Genomic DNA, 14,538 nt, shown 5'->3' on the forward strand with positions numbered 1-14,538 from the left:
TTCACTTCTATGGGGCCTGCGTTGCGTGAAAAACGCACAATATAGAGCTTGCTGCAATTTTCACGCAACGCACAAGTGATGCGTGAAAATCACTGCTCATGTACACAGCCCCATTGAAGTGAATGGGTCCGGATTCAGTGCGGGTGCAATGCGTTCACCTCACGCATTGCACTTCTGCGGAATTCTCTCCAGTGTGAAAGGGGCCTAACTCTCCAGCAATATTCTAGCTATGTAATTATTTTCAACCCAGTTCATTTCCATCCCTACTTGTTGAACCTTTTCATTATGGGCAGCTGTGTCATGTTATCCCAGTCTGACCACCAGTGCTGGGTTTGATCTTCTGTGTATTCAGGTCATTTTGTCCAGTGTGGCTGACTTCCTGTGAACTACAGTATAGTTGGCAACATTTCTAACTTTGGCAGGATTTTTATGACTTTTGAGACAAAAAGTCATAAAATTGTCCTAGGTCAAAACTGTATAGGATTTCTGTAAACCCCACCCAGAAGTAGATGTTCCTTGGGATCTGGGGCGAGGTATAAATGCCCGGATTTTACCAACAAAAAATGCTTGCACGCATGCTACAGGATTACATTATCATTTATTAAAGGGGCGTTCTGGTACCCCAACTCAATTTTTCAAATTCACCTGGTCCTACCTCTAATCCCATACTATGTTGCACCACAGGCTAGATGTTCAGAGGCCAAACCTCTGGACTCCTATGTTTTTCAGTGGCCGTTTCCCCCCAACCCCGTCATGCTGAGTGCTGACTCTTCATCCAGTGCGAGCTCCTCCCAGTCATGCTATCCCTCCAAGTCTACCACCTGCATCTCAATCCCTATTGTACAGTAAGCACCAGGACCCATGTATAGTGGTCTCTTCTTGCAGGCATTTGCCGAGGAAGCGTTTCTTCTTCTTTTCCTTCTATGCTTCCGGGCTGCAATATACATAAAGTCAGTCATGACACCGATAAATGCATGCCACGACCAGGATTTTTCTGGTAGTTTGAAAAAATTGACTGGGGGCATCACAGGACTGCATTGAAGATGCAGTTATAAGCGGCACTTGGAGGAGGTATTTATTAGAGACTCGTCTTTCTGCAGGTAGAACTGAAGGCTACCTTTTTATCTTATCGTGGAAAACCCCTTTAAATCCCTCCTGGCAGCTCTCAACCCCATCCACGCCATGCTTCACTTCTTGTTTCTTTGTATCAGGAGCAGACTGGCCATAGACCCCATAGGGAAATTTCTCAGGGGCTGATGCTCCGTGGGCTGCCTGAGCCCCCCTCACTGACACTGGCTGGGTACATAATGATCTGATGCTCTCAGTGGTAATTAACACTGGGAACATCAGGTACTTATGTACCTGGCCGGAGGCCGCAGATGCCCTTCTGAGTTCAATTGTATAGCTGTTCTCAGGAAGTTGAATATTGTGGTGCGGCCAGAGGCGTATCTAGTGAAAATGGCGCCTATGGCAAGCACTGAAACTGCGCCCCTGTCAAAATATTTTAAACCCATCTTTCAGATAACCTTAACAAAAAAAAAAACACGATAGCTCTTTTGTAGAACCCCCATAAAAACTTACAGTTACTTGACTTGGCCCTTGGGGATCTCGGACGCCACTTCAACACTTTGGCCGGGGGCTCGGCGGAGCTGATGTTGTGCTTTAACCTAATGAGAAAGATTTCATAATAAGGATTTGGAGAAAGGGCAGAGGGATAGCAGAGCAGGGAGAGGCTGGTGCTGCTACTAGGGGGTCATACCATGGGGGAGTAATAAAGCCCACCATAATGCCCCCCCAGTAGTAATAATTCTCCTTATAATATGCAAAACATTTGTAATGCCCCCAGTTGAGCTAATGTTCCCATAATGTGCCAATATAAAATACCCCTTCTCAGTGCCCCCGTAGATGACCCCCATAGTGCCCCCCCCCCTTCCCCATAGTACCCACCATAATGTGTCCCAGTATAAAATGCCCCTATACAGAGCCCCCATATAAAATATCTTCTTTTTTAGCCTCAGTAGATGCCCCTATAGTGCCCCCCAATAATCTGCAGTAAGATGTGCCCCCATAGATGCCCCCAATCATGTGCCAGTAATAAGAGCCCCCCCACCATCATGTGCCAGTAGCCAGAGCCCCCCCATATCATGTCAGTAGCCAGAGCCCCCCCCATATCATGTGTCAGTAGCCAGAGCCCCCCATATCATGTGCCAGTAGCCAGAGTGCCCCCAATCATGTGCCAGAAATAAGAGCCCCCCCACCATCATGTGCCAGTAGCCAGAGCCCCCCATATCATATGCCAGTAGCCAGAGCCCCCCCATATCATGTGCCAGTAGCCCCCCTTATGTGCCAGTAGCCCCCCTATGTGCCAGTAGCCCTCCTTATCATGTGCCAGTAGCCCCCCTTATCATGTGCCAGTAGCCCCCTTATCATGTGCCAGTAGCCCCCCTTATCATGTGCCAGTAGCCCCCCTTATCATGTGCCAGTAGCCCCCCATATCATGTGCCAGTAGCCAGAGCCCCCCCCATATCATGTGCCAGTAGCCAGAGCCCCCCCCCCCACCATCATGTGCCAGTAGCCAGAGCCCCCCCATATCATGTGTCAGTAGCCAGAGCCCCCCCATATCATGTGTCAGTAGCCAGAGTGCCCCCATATCATGTGCCAGTAGCCAGAGTGCCCCCATATCATGTGCCAGTAGCCCCCCATATCATGTGCCAGTAGCCCCCCTTATCATGTGCCAGCCCAGTAGTCCCCCCTTATCATGTGCCAGCCCAGTAGTCCCCCCTTATCATGTGCCAGCCCAGTAGTCCCCCCTTATCATGTGCCAGCCCAGTAGCCCCCCTTATCATGTGCCAGCCCAGCCCAGTAGTCCCCCCTTATGTGCCAGCCCAGTAGCCCCCCTTATGTGCCAGCCCAGTAGCCCCCCTTATCATGTGCCAGCCCAGTATTGTACCTATATAAAAAAATAAAAAAAAATAATACACTTATACTTACCTCCAGCAATGCGATGCGATGCAGGCCACCTCTTCCGTCTGTGTGTCCCTCGCTATACGGCTCAGGCGACGCGATGACGTCATCGCGCCATCACCGGCCTCTGATAGGCTGCCAGCACTAAGCCGGCAGCCTATCAGAGGAACAGGAGGGGACACACCTCTCCCTCCTCTGCCGCAGCACAGACAGGCATCTGTATTGCCGTCCTGAGGACGGCAATACAGATGACTATGGAGATGAGCGCTTCCGCAATGGAGGCGCTCATCTCCTGCTCTGCCCTGCCGCCGGCCGCGGCCCGGCGGCCGCCCCCACTTGTCACCAGGGCCGCAGCGCTGGGGTGCGGGGCCCGGGCACCCACTGCACCCCGTGTAGGATCGGCCCTGGTCGCCCCCCCCGCTTGGCGCCTATGGCACTAGCCATGGCTGCCATAGCTTGGATACGCCACTGGGTGCGGCCCTGGTGTTCATCTTCATAGGCCAAAAGCCACTATAAGAGGCAGTGTACAAATGGCACACAGACTAGGGTTGCACTGGGTATCGAAGTATCAATACTTTTTTGATACTTTGATACCCGGTTCGATACGATACCGGGTTTGGTATTTTTGCAAAACTATTAGAGAACATGCCGTGCACAAAGTGCAGTGTATGCCGTGTTCTCAAAAGCGGCCGCATAGTGGAGAAGGAGGGAGAGTGTCCCTCCCTCCTCACTGTGACGCAACTGGCCACTGCCACCAATGAAATCACGCAGTGGCTCAATGGGGAAGTGTCATGGAGGGAGGAAGCGGGGAGAATATGAGGGCAAGGTAATAGAAAAAAACTATAAAAACACAATTTTTGTCACCTTGTCCCCCCAAAAAAGTTGAATAACAGTGATCAAAAAGTTGTATGTACCCCAAATATGGTACCAATAAAAACTACCGTTTATCCTGCAAAAAAAAAAGCCCATATACAGCTCTGTAGACTAAAAAAAAAATACTAATTATGGCTCTCAGAAAAAGGCAATTTCAACGTTTTTATTTTTTTTAAGTAATAGAATAAAAAAAAATTCCATGGTATCGAGTATCGCAGTACTTTTTCTTGGTATCGAAACTGAATCGAAATTTTTGTATTGTGACAACTCTAACAGGGAAACTAGTGTCTCAGGCCACATACTGGAAAAGACCCGTCGCCTGCTCTGGAGATGACGACTTGGAATGGCATTCAGGTATTTTATTTTTTTCTTCTTTTCTTGGCCACTTGGAGCATACTGCAATAGGGGAATTCCAGGCAGCATGCTGAAGGTATGGCTGGCTTGGTGCTCTGCCTTCGTCTCACCTAAGCTCTCTGCTCCATTTCTTAGGACGAATGCACACGGCCGTGGAACACGGCCTGGCATCCTGCTGACAGCAGGAGCGCACGGCGTCATTGGTTGCTATGACGCCGTCCGCTGCACTACAGTAATAAACTCGTCTGATCTATTCGGCCTCAGTTAGAGACAATTGTAAGAGGAGGAGGACAGAACATGGCAGTGATTGATTGTCACCATAGATGGACAGCTTCTGGGGCAGTATTTTGTACTGCTCTGTGGTATTGCTGACCCTATTTGTTTTGGCTGCATCTACTTAGGCTGGCCCTGCCTATTTGCGCTGCCCCACTTTCTGTCAGTTTAGACCTGTCTACAACATGGGGCCACTTTTAGTTTTTTTTTCCACAGCCACTTTAAGTTCCCAGTCTGACCCTGCTGTGTATGAACCCCCATGCATAGAGTTCTGCTGAAGATATAATTTCTGCCTTATCTAAGGCTTCTTTCACACTTGCGTTGTCCGGATCCGTCGTGCACTCCATTTGCCGGAGGTGCCCGCCGGATCCGTAACAACGCAAGTGAACTGAAAGCATTTGAAGAATGGATCCGTCTTCAAAATGCGTTCAGTGTTACTATGGCAGCCAGGACGCTATTGGAAAGTCCTGGTTGCCATAGTAGTAGTGGGGAGCGGGGGAGCAGTATACTTACAGTCCGTTCGGCTCCCGGGGCGCTCCAGAATGACGTCAGGATGCCCCATGTGCATGGATGACGTCACTCTGAAGTGCCCCGGGAGCCGCACGGACGGTAAGTATACTGCTCCCCCGCTCCCCACTACACTTTACCTTGGAAAACAGGAATTTAGCGTCCCGGCAGCCATGGTAATGCGCCGAAACGACGTTTAGCTTAAGGCCGGATCCAGATAAATGCCTTTCAATGGGCATTAATTCCGGATCCGGCCTTGCGGCAAGTGTTCAGGATTTTTGGCTGGAGCAAAAAGCGCAGCATGCTGCGGTATTTTCTCCGGCCAAAAAACATTCCGGTCCGGAACTAAAGACATCCTGATGCATCCTGAACGGATTTCTCTCCATTCAGAATGCATTAGGATAATCCTGATCTGGATTCTTCTGGCATAGAGCCCCGACGACGGAACTCTATGCCGGAACACAACAACGCAAGTGTGAAAGAGCCCTAAGGGAACATGAGTACAGTGATATAGTAGGTGAGCTGAGGTCTGATTGAGGGTCTTATTAACATTGGGCGTCTGATCTGAGGTCTTATTGGGGTCTTATTAACATTGGGGATCTGATCTGAGGTCTTATTGGAGGTCTTATTAACATTGAAGGTCTGATTGGGGCTCTGAGCTGAAGACTGATTAACATTGGGGGGTCTGATTTGAGGTATAATGAAAAATATTAGTTTCTTATTCTTCTCCTCTAAAACCTAGGTGCTTCTTATGGGCAGGTGCAACTTAGGCCTCATGCACACGAACGTATTTTCTTTCCATGTCATATGTCCGTATTTCCGTTCCGCAAAAGAATAGAACATGTCCTATTATTTTCCGCATTACGGACAAAGATAGTACTGTTCTATGAAGGGCCAGCTGTTCTGTTTCGCAAAATATGGAATGCACACGGATGTCATCCGTATTTTTTGCAGATCTGTTTTTTGCAGACCGCAAAATACATACGGTCGTGTGCATGAGCCCTTATAGGGTGAGAAATACAGTACTTTTTCTCCTGTCAAAATCAACTGATCTTTGAGAGAAGTGATACAAACTGATCATGACGGTTTGCTTTCCGTCCTAAAATTCAGTTTTATTCCGTTATAACTCTGTTATAACAGAACCTGTAATGGAATTCCAATACACCAATGAGAACCCACCCTTACATGGGTTTTGTGCCGGATCTGGATTGTTCAGTTTCCTATGCCACACACAAAAACACTGCTTGAAGCGATTTTGTTTCCAGCATGGCAACACAACAAACAGGACCAGAATGCGTACAAACTAAGGAGGTCATTTATTAAGACCGGCGTTTTAGATGCTGGTCTTAATAACCCCTATATCTGGCGCAGGCCTCTACATAACTTTGTGCATCCAGCAGCAGTCTAAATTTAAGACAGCTGTAAGAAAATCATGAATGAGACGGGCCTGCCAGCCCTTCCCTTTTCCCGCACACGTCACGCCCACTTTTTTAGACCTGGCGTGATTGCACCAGAAATACGCCTAATATAGGCGTATTTCTGAATAATAAATGACCCCCTAAGTATATGATATGCAAGTCTTTCAGTTTGCATCAGCCGTATGAAAGGTCCTTTAAACGAGCGCGATCAACTTGGTATATTATCAATCATGCTGATTTCTGAATGTGCTCGTCCTTTATTATAGGACCCAATTTCTAGGGAAGAAAATCCGCCTGCCAGTATGTTTTTGGAGTGTGGGAGGTAACAGGAATACCCGGGGGAAACTATACTCTACATTGCAGCAGATATGCTATTTGTGAACATTGCCTAAGGCTGATTCTGTTCATTATTTCTTATCTAATCTAAAAACATTCTTTTGGTTCCTTGGATTAATTAGCTTGACTACATTTTGTTGAGGAAAGGAAAATCTAGAATTAATATTTACCCATTTTATCTCTTAAAGAAGTTCTAACTTTATCCTATTAGCTTTATTCATGGCTTTTTTTTTAGAGATTGTTACATACAGTATAAATAAATGGAAATATCTGCATTCTTCCAACCACACATAAGGGTACGTCTGTAAGCACCATTAGAGATCAGTGAATTGATCTAAACAAATCAGATTCATCTTGACTTGCCCACATTTTCATAATCTAGCTGAATTTGAATCTTTTTCCATTCAAATGAATCAGCTACTTTCTAAAAAAATCTCTTTGACACCATAACATTCGGGCACTAGCATAGGAAACCCCAAACCCCTTCATGTCTTCCTTGAGCACCCTGATTTAGTGTGTCCTTCTTCAGTGTCCCTGAATCTAGTCTGTGTATAGCAGCCACCGGCATCCACTGCATCCATGGCAATCAGGATATGGTCACATGATTAACCAAGTAACTGCTGCCCTGGATTCATCCATTTCTGCACCTGGGATGAAAGCATTCAGGACATACGCAGATACAGCAGATACTGCTCAATATATATATATACACAGATGATAAATGCATTCAGTGCAAGAGGATGCGTCCAGGGCAGCAATCACATGGGTTAATAATGTAACCATCATGATTGCCCTGGATGCCATCAGCTGCTGTTTACAAACTGCATCTATTGGCAGCGGGGACACGGAACTGAAATGCTCAGGTAAGACATGAGGGGGCATGGGCTTAGGGTATTATAGTGATTTTTCTTTTAGAAAGTGGTCACCCTTTAAGCATGAGCAGATGATAGATGGATGGATAGATAGATAGATAGATTCTGGATATCTTTCTGTTTTATGTCATTCCAATCTCTTTCAACTTGGAGCCTTAGTTGAGCACCAACCAGTCCAAGCCATTCTCGATGGCAGAGAGATCTGGCAACCAAGCTGGTCAGGAGAGCTGCTGGATACCTTGAAGAACATGTTGTGTAATGCATGCAGTGTTGTATGCAAGTGTTATCTTGTTGGACCACGAAGTCTCCTAACTGAGTCAAAATAGGCAATAGGACTGGTTCCACGATTTCCTGGATATGCTGAAGACTGGTCAAAGTCGTGGTAGCTATTGGCTCCTTACACCATGACATCTGGTGTTAGTCCTATGTTTCTCTGAATTATGCAAGATGGCAGTAGGCACTCTAGCCTTCCTGCAAACTGTGATGAGGCCTTCATTAGTAATGAGGCAGAACCTGCTTTCATCACTGAACACTATTGTGTGCCATTGATGGAAGCATCAGGAGGGCTGGGGAGTACCAACTGCCATCAAACAGGACCAACACCAGGTGTCTTGGTGTGGGGTGCCATTAGCTACCATGGCTGTTCCTGTATGGTACATGTGGAGGGAACGTTAACTAGCCTTCAGTATGCCCAGGACACACTACACTCCCGGGCCAGCTCCGTTAACAGATCTCTCCAATGTCTGGGACTGGGTGGGCTGATTCCCCATGTACAACAGCAAACAACCACCTTGGTTGAACTACGAATCCAAGTTGAAAGAGCTTGGAATGACATACCAAAGGAGAATATCCAGCATCTGTATGACTGTTACCATGCTAGAGTGGCTGCCTGTATTGCAACAAGGAGTGATGCCACCCAGTATTAATGTGACTTTGCCTGTACATATACCCTGCTGGAGAACCCAAAAGTAAGGGTGCACCACCTTGGTTGGGTGATCATTGACCAACACCACTACGAGTTTATACTTTGTCATTCTCAGCTCAATCGCATTAAGTTTTCCAGGTGTGCTTTTTTAAATTTTCTGTAGTATAATAATAATAATTTTCTGTAGTATATAACCTAGAGCTGCATTTAGATTGTCCTGGCTCCTAGTCAAATTAGTTGAAGCTGTTAGCATGCTTTAATTATGCTTGCTTTATTTCTTATACTGTTTAATACAAAATAGTTTAATGTGCTCTGTACTGTACATATTTTTAATACAGCTCTGTGTCAAAGGACATGTTGCAACCCAGGTACTGTAAAAGATATACTATTGGGCCATTTGGCCTTATTTAACTAAATGACATGTAGAAACCGCATACATTATGTGAAAACACTGTGAAATCTATGTAGCATTTTAAAGTTTTATTTTTTTCCTCTTGTGCAGTTACAGGCAATGAATCTGAAGGGCCAGATGATCTATGTTTTTGAATCAAACTCTATTCTGTTCCTGGGCTCCCCCTGTGTAGATAGATTAGAAGATTTCACAGGAAGAGGTCTCTACCTGTCAGATATTCCAATCCACAATGCTCTGAGAGATGTGGTACTAATAGGAGAACAGGCCAGAGCTCAAGATGGACTGAAAAAGAGGTTAGGAAAACTGAAGGCTACCCTGGAATGTGCCCACCAAGCTTTAGAAGAGGAGAAAAAGAAAACTGTTGACCTTCTGTTTTCAATCTTTCCTGGTGAGGTGGCTCAGCAGTTGTGGCAGGGACAAACTGTGAAAGCCAAGAAGTTTAACAATGTAACCATGCTGTTCTCTGATATTGTGGGCTTTACAGCAATATGTTCTCATTGTTCACCAATGCAAGTTATCACCATGCTGAGTGAACTTTACACACTTTTTGATTTCCAGTGCGGAGAACTAGACGTCTATAAGGTAATGTTTTACTGGTTATTTTTGCCATGAAAGAATGTTGTAGTCTGAACTGAAGGCTTTTTTTTCTTTCCCTTCTATAACTGTAGCTTGTTATTTTGTGTTTCCTTATGAGCAGTTATCATTATGTATAAAAATACTCAAGTTTCCCCCTACTAGGCATATCGGAGGATTCTAAGGAAGAATCCTCTTTAGCAGACTCGCCTTGTTCCTCATGGTTTTCTATTCATTTGAATTACAGCGCTTAAGGACTTGATGATGGTTAGAAGTTTGATTAAGGAGGATTTCCACCATTTTAGTAAGATAACACCATGCAACAAAAAAAAAAGTTATTGTCTGCTACTGGGCAAAAAACATTTGTCCTATACTAAATCGAGAGTGCGGATTACAAGTCCGAAGTCACAAAATACGTCACACAATTTTGCTTTGCATAAGTATGCCTAAATGAATTAATCACTTGGAAAGCATTGAATAATTTTGAACAGAATGAGTTTTACTCCAACAATTACCTACATCAAAGTTTTCTTAGTAAACAGTGTATGAAAATGTAATGGAATAACAATATTTCAAAAAGTCTCGTTTTTCAGTTTAAAAGTCTTACTTGAGCAAGGCTTAAAGTGCTTCAGGCATCTGCTTTTGTGTTTGTAAACGGTCATATTTTACCATTGCAAAAACCAGCAGTAGTCCCCTATCATGTTGGGATTTCAGCGGCCTTGATACCTGTCCTCCATTGTAGAAATATCTTTATGGAACCGCTCTCCATGTTCGTCACTTACGTGTGCCAAATTGGGTGGGAAAAGGTAAAGATGGGAATGTAAGAAATGCACTTTTCAATGACATTCGGCAGCCAAGTTGTTCATATGCTGTAAGCATGTTGTCTACTAATTTAGCATAGTTTGCAGCTTGTCTGTTCCCAAGGAAGTTCTGCACTACTAGCACAAATGCATCCCAAGCTGCAAGTTCCAGAGGGTTTTGTTTTGTTCTGAATGTGTCATCATGCATTAGTTTGTTGATTTCGGCTCATCAGTTTTCAGTGTGCTAAACTTCTCCTTCAAATACTGGACACCATTTCCATCACGATCAAGTGCAATTACAACATTTTTCATTAAACCAAGTTTAATGTGAAGTGGTGGAAGAAAAACTTGAAGTGGATTGACCAGTGATTTGTGTTGTACATTGTACTGACCAACTGTGTGCTTGACTCTGAGAGGCCACTGTCTAATTTTGTAATGATTGTTGTCATCACTACTGTTCCATAGGCACAAGAAACACATGCTTTGTTTATACTGTGTCTGCTAATCCTGTCTACCAGAGCGAAACCCAACAATAGGTGGAGGATGCGCGCATGATCAGTGAGGCTGGTTTCTGCATTTTTCAGGCACTGTTGTATGTTGTACATTAAACCAGCTGTATTACAACCAGTGCCCCACGACAAAATGGAGGCTGTTGTGAGGGCCCTCATGGAGGCTAATCTGCAGCAGCGATAGACAAACCTGCAGCAACGCGAGGCTAATAAACATCAGCAGGAGACTAACTAGTTGCTGCTACAACACGTGATGGCTTTGCAGACAGCAGGAGCAACCCCGAGCGTCCACGATGCCCGGAAAGCAGTCCGTGCCGCGATTCCTAAGATGACCCCCGCAGACGTCATCGAAACCTACCTGGCGATGTACGAGAAAGTGGCCATCAGGGAAAAGCTACCCAGTGGGCTGTCGTCGCTCCGTTCCTGGCATCCGATTCCCAGCGGGTGTATTTCGTCTTGCCGGACGATCAAGCGGCTGACTACTAGAAAGTCAAGGGTGAAATTCTGGCAAAACTGGGAATGAATGTGTTGGTCCGGGCCCAGCGGGTGCATCAGTGGGGGTTCAACCGGACTGAGCCTCCAGGACCCAGTATTATAACTTACTTCACTTCTTGCAAAAAATGGCTACAGCCTGACGTGCTGAGTCCCACTGCTATGCTGGATGGTATGTTAGGCGATATGTTCTAGAGGGCTTTACCATACCCTCTCCAGCACTGGATTGGTCAGGTGTCTCCTGGCAAAGCCCTTGAGATGGTGGACCTGGTGGAACGCTATGAAGCTACCAGGAATCTAAAGAAGGGTTCTGTCGGGAGGGGGTCGGCAAACCCCGGAAATCTCCACCCCAGGCCCAGAGATTTGAGCCGGTAAAATCTGCCCGGGATGTACCCACGGCAGACCTGGCTCTGATAGTCTGCTGGCGGTGTCAGGAGCCTGGCCATGTAAGGGCTGACTGTCCCCATCGGGTTGAGCCCATGGACACTAACTATGGCTACCGTCAGTCTCTATATGCCAGGAGGCTGTGTGCAACTGGTACCCCAGAGTCTCTAGATCATTTGTGCCAGGTGGAAGTGGCAGACACACCGGCAGAAACTCTGCTGGACTCAGGGAGTCTGGTGACCCTAGTAAGTGCTACCCTGGTGCGGTCCCCTGAGTATACTGGCCGGAAAGTCGGGGTGATGTGCATCCACGGAGACTTAAAAGACTACCCCACCGCGCTGGTATCTCTAAATACGGTGGCCGGTAGGTGGACCCACGAGGTGGCTGTCGCCACAAATCTACATTATGAACTCATAATAGGGAGAGACTTCCCGGGCTTCCCGCCACTGTGGCCTGCTATGTGACTGATACCCATGACACAGGGGTAACCCTAGCAGAGTGGCCTGGCTCAGGGGGAGGCCAGAACCCTGGGAACCTGAGACCAAAGGGCCAGCGGTGGAAGAGGCGGAGACAACCCTGCTAAGTGTGATGATGGGAGACATGGAGGACTTGCCGCCGGGTCCTGAATTGGCAGACCTCATGGTATCCGGGATAATTTTGGTACCGCCCAACGTCGGGACCCAATACTATCCCGTGCCCAAAAAATGTGTTAATAGTAGATGGTGAACCACAACAACCTGGGGCAGAGTGAGTGTTTCCCCGTTATGTGGTTCAACGGGATATGTTGTATTGGGTAAACCAACTACAGGGTGAGCCTATTGAACAGTTGGTGGTCCCCAAGGCTTATCACAAGCTTGTATTAGATCTAGCCCACCAACACGTTCTCGGGGGTCACCTGGGGCTGCAGAAAACTCAGGATCGTACTGTACTGCGGTTTTACTGGCCCAGCATATTCAAAGAAGTGGAAGAGTTTTGTAAGTCTTGCCCGACCTGCCAGATAACTAGCCCCCAGCCACATTTCCGTAGTTCCCTAGTGCCTCTGCCGATTATCGAAGTACTGTTTGACCAAATAGCTATGGACCTCATAGGCCCAGTACCGAAGTCCGCCAGAGGGCATCAACACATCTTAGTCCTTCTAGACTACGCCACTTGGTACCCGGAGGCAGTGCCACTGCGACATACCTCGGCCAAACTCATAGCTAAGGAATTAATGGAGATGTTTTCCCGAGTAGACTACCTAAAGAGGTTCTGACCGACAAAGGGACCCCTTTTTTTGCCTAAGGTGATGAGGGAACTCTGTAAGTTGCTGCACATAAAACAACTACGGACGTCCGTTTACCATCTGGTAGAAAGGTTTAACCAAACATTAAAAAATATGTTGAAAAGGGTGGTGGCTAAAGATGGGAAGGACCGGGACCTCCTTCTGCCCTATCTCATGTTCGCAGTGCGATAGGTACCCCAGGCCTCTACTGGGTTCTCGCCCTTCGAACTGCTATATGGTAGACACCCTCGCGGTCTCTTGGATGTGGCCAAAGAGGCGTGGGAACAACAACCCACTCCACATAAAAGTGTCACCGACTACGTTACCCAGATGCAAGATTGGATAGAAACAGTGTTGCCTCTTGTTAGGGAGCATATGGAGGCAGCTCAGTGAGCCCAAAGTCGGGTATATAATCGACAGGCTTGGGTCCGGATCTTTAACCCAGGTGATCAGGTTCTGGTTCTGGTGACAACTGTGGACAGTAAGTTCCTGGATAGGTGGCAGGGGCCCTACGAGGTACTCGAGAAAATTGAAGATGTAAACTGCAAGGTACACCAACCAGGGCGGTGAAAACCAGAGGAGGTTTACCATGTGAATTTACTCAAACCGTGGAAAGATAGGGAAACCTGTACAGAAGACAGCCTGCGGCCAGGTTTTCTAGGAGAAGAGGTACTGGCCCCTCTGTCTGATGCAAGAGAGGCGGCTGCCACAGTAAGAATTGCTGACAGCCTCTCCTCTAAACAGACTCAGGAGGCCAGGGAGTTCATTAGTCGGAACACGGATGTGTTCTCGGACCTCCCTGGACACACTTCCATAATCCAGCATGACATTGTCACTGAGTTTCAGGCAAAAGTCTGATTAAAACCATACCGGGTACCCGAGGCTCGGCGACAAGCCATATGGGAGGAGGTGCAGCTAATGTTGCAGCTAGACGTCACTGAGTAGTCAAAAGTGAGTGGGCCAGTCCTATAATATTGATACCCAAGCCGGACGGGACGTTGCAGTTTTGTAACTACTTTCGAAAACTTAACGAGGTTTCCAAATTCGATGCGTATCCCATGCCCCAGGTGGCTGAGCTCATCGAGAGGTTAGGACAAGCACAGTATTTTTCTGTTTTGGACCTCACGAAAGGGTACTGGCAGGTGCCCTTAACGGAGGCTGCCAAAGAGAAAACTGCCTTCATCATGCCTGAGGGGCTGTATTAATATGAGGTTTTACCCTTTGGTCTGCATAGCGACCCCGACACTTTTTTTTAACGACTAATGGACATTGTGCTTCGTCCACATCGTCGGTACGTTTCAGCTTACCTGGACGATATTGTCATCCACAGTACTGACTAGGAAAGTCACCTACCCAAAGTGCAGGCTGTAGTGGACTCCCTTCGGAAAACTGGCCTAACCGCTAACCCAAAAAAATGTGCGATAGGGTTAGAAGTAGGGATCGACCGATTATCGGTTTTACCGATATTATTGGCCGATATTCAGGATTTTCAAAGTTATCGGTATCTGCATCTATTTTGTCGATATGCCGATAACAAATCGGGAACATGGATTGCGCTGCTGTCAGCGCGATCCGTGTTCCCTCA

General features: G+C 46.8%; 1 protein-coding gene across 2 annotated transcripts in view; it reads left to right on the top strand.

Annotated features, from left to right (window-relative positions):
* Positions 1–14,538, top strand: part of GUCY1A1 (guanylate cyclase 1 soluble subunit alpha 1) — a 109,715-nt gene that overhangs the window by 64,326 nt on the left and 30,851 nt on the right. For both annotated transcript variants that reach the window (XM_040418578.1, XM_040418579.1), the window contains exon 5: positions 9,025–9,516. In XM_040418578.1, coding sequence (XP_040274512.1) covers positions 9,025–9,516 — 492 coding nt within the window. The remainder of the gene's footprint in view (positions 1–9,024; positions 9,517–14,538) is intronic.

Source organism: Bufo bufo, chromosome 2 (assembly GCF_905171765.1).
Source record: "Bufo bufo chromosome 2, aBufBuf1.1, whole genome shotgun sequence".
Lineage (NCBI taxonomy): Eukaryota > Metazoa > Chordata > Amphibia > Anura > Bufonidae > Bufo > Bufo bufo.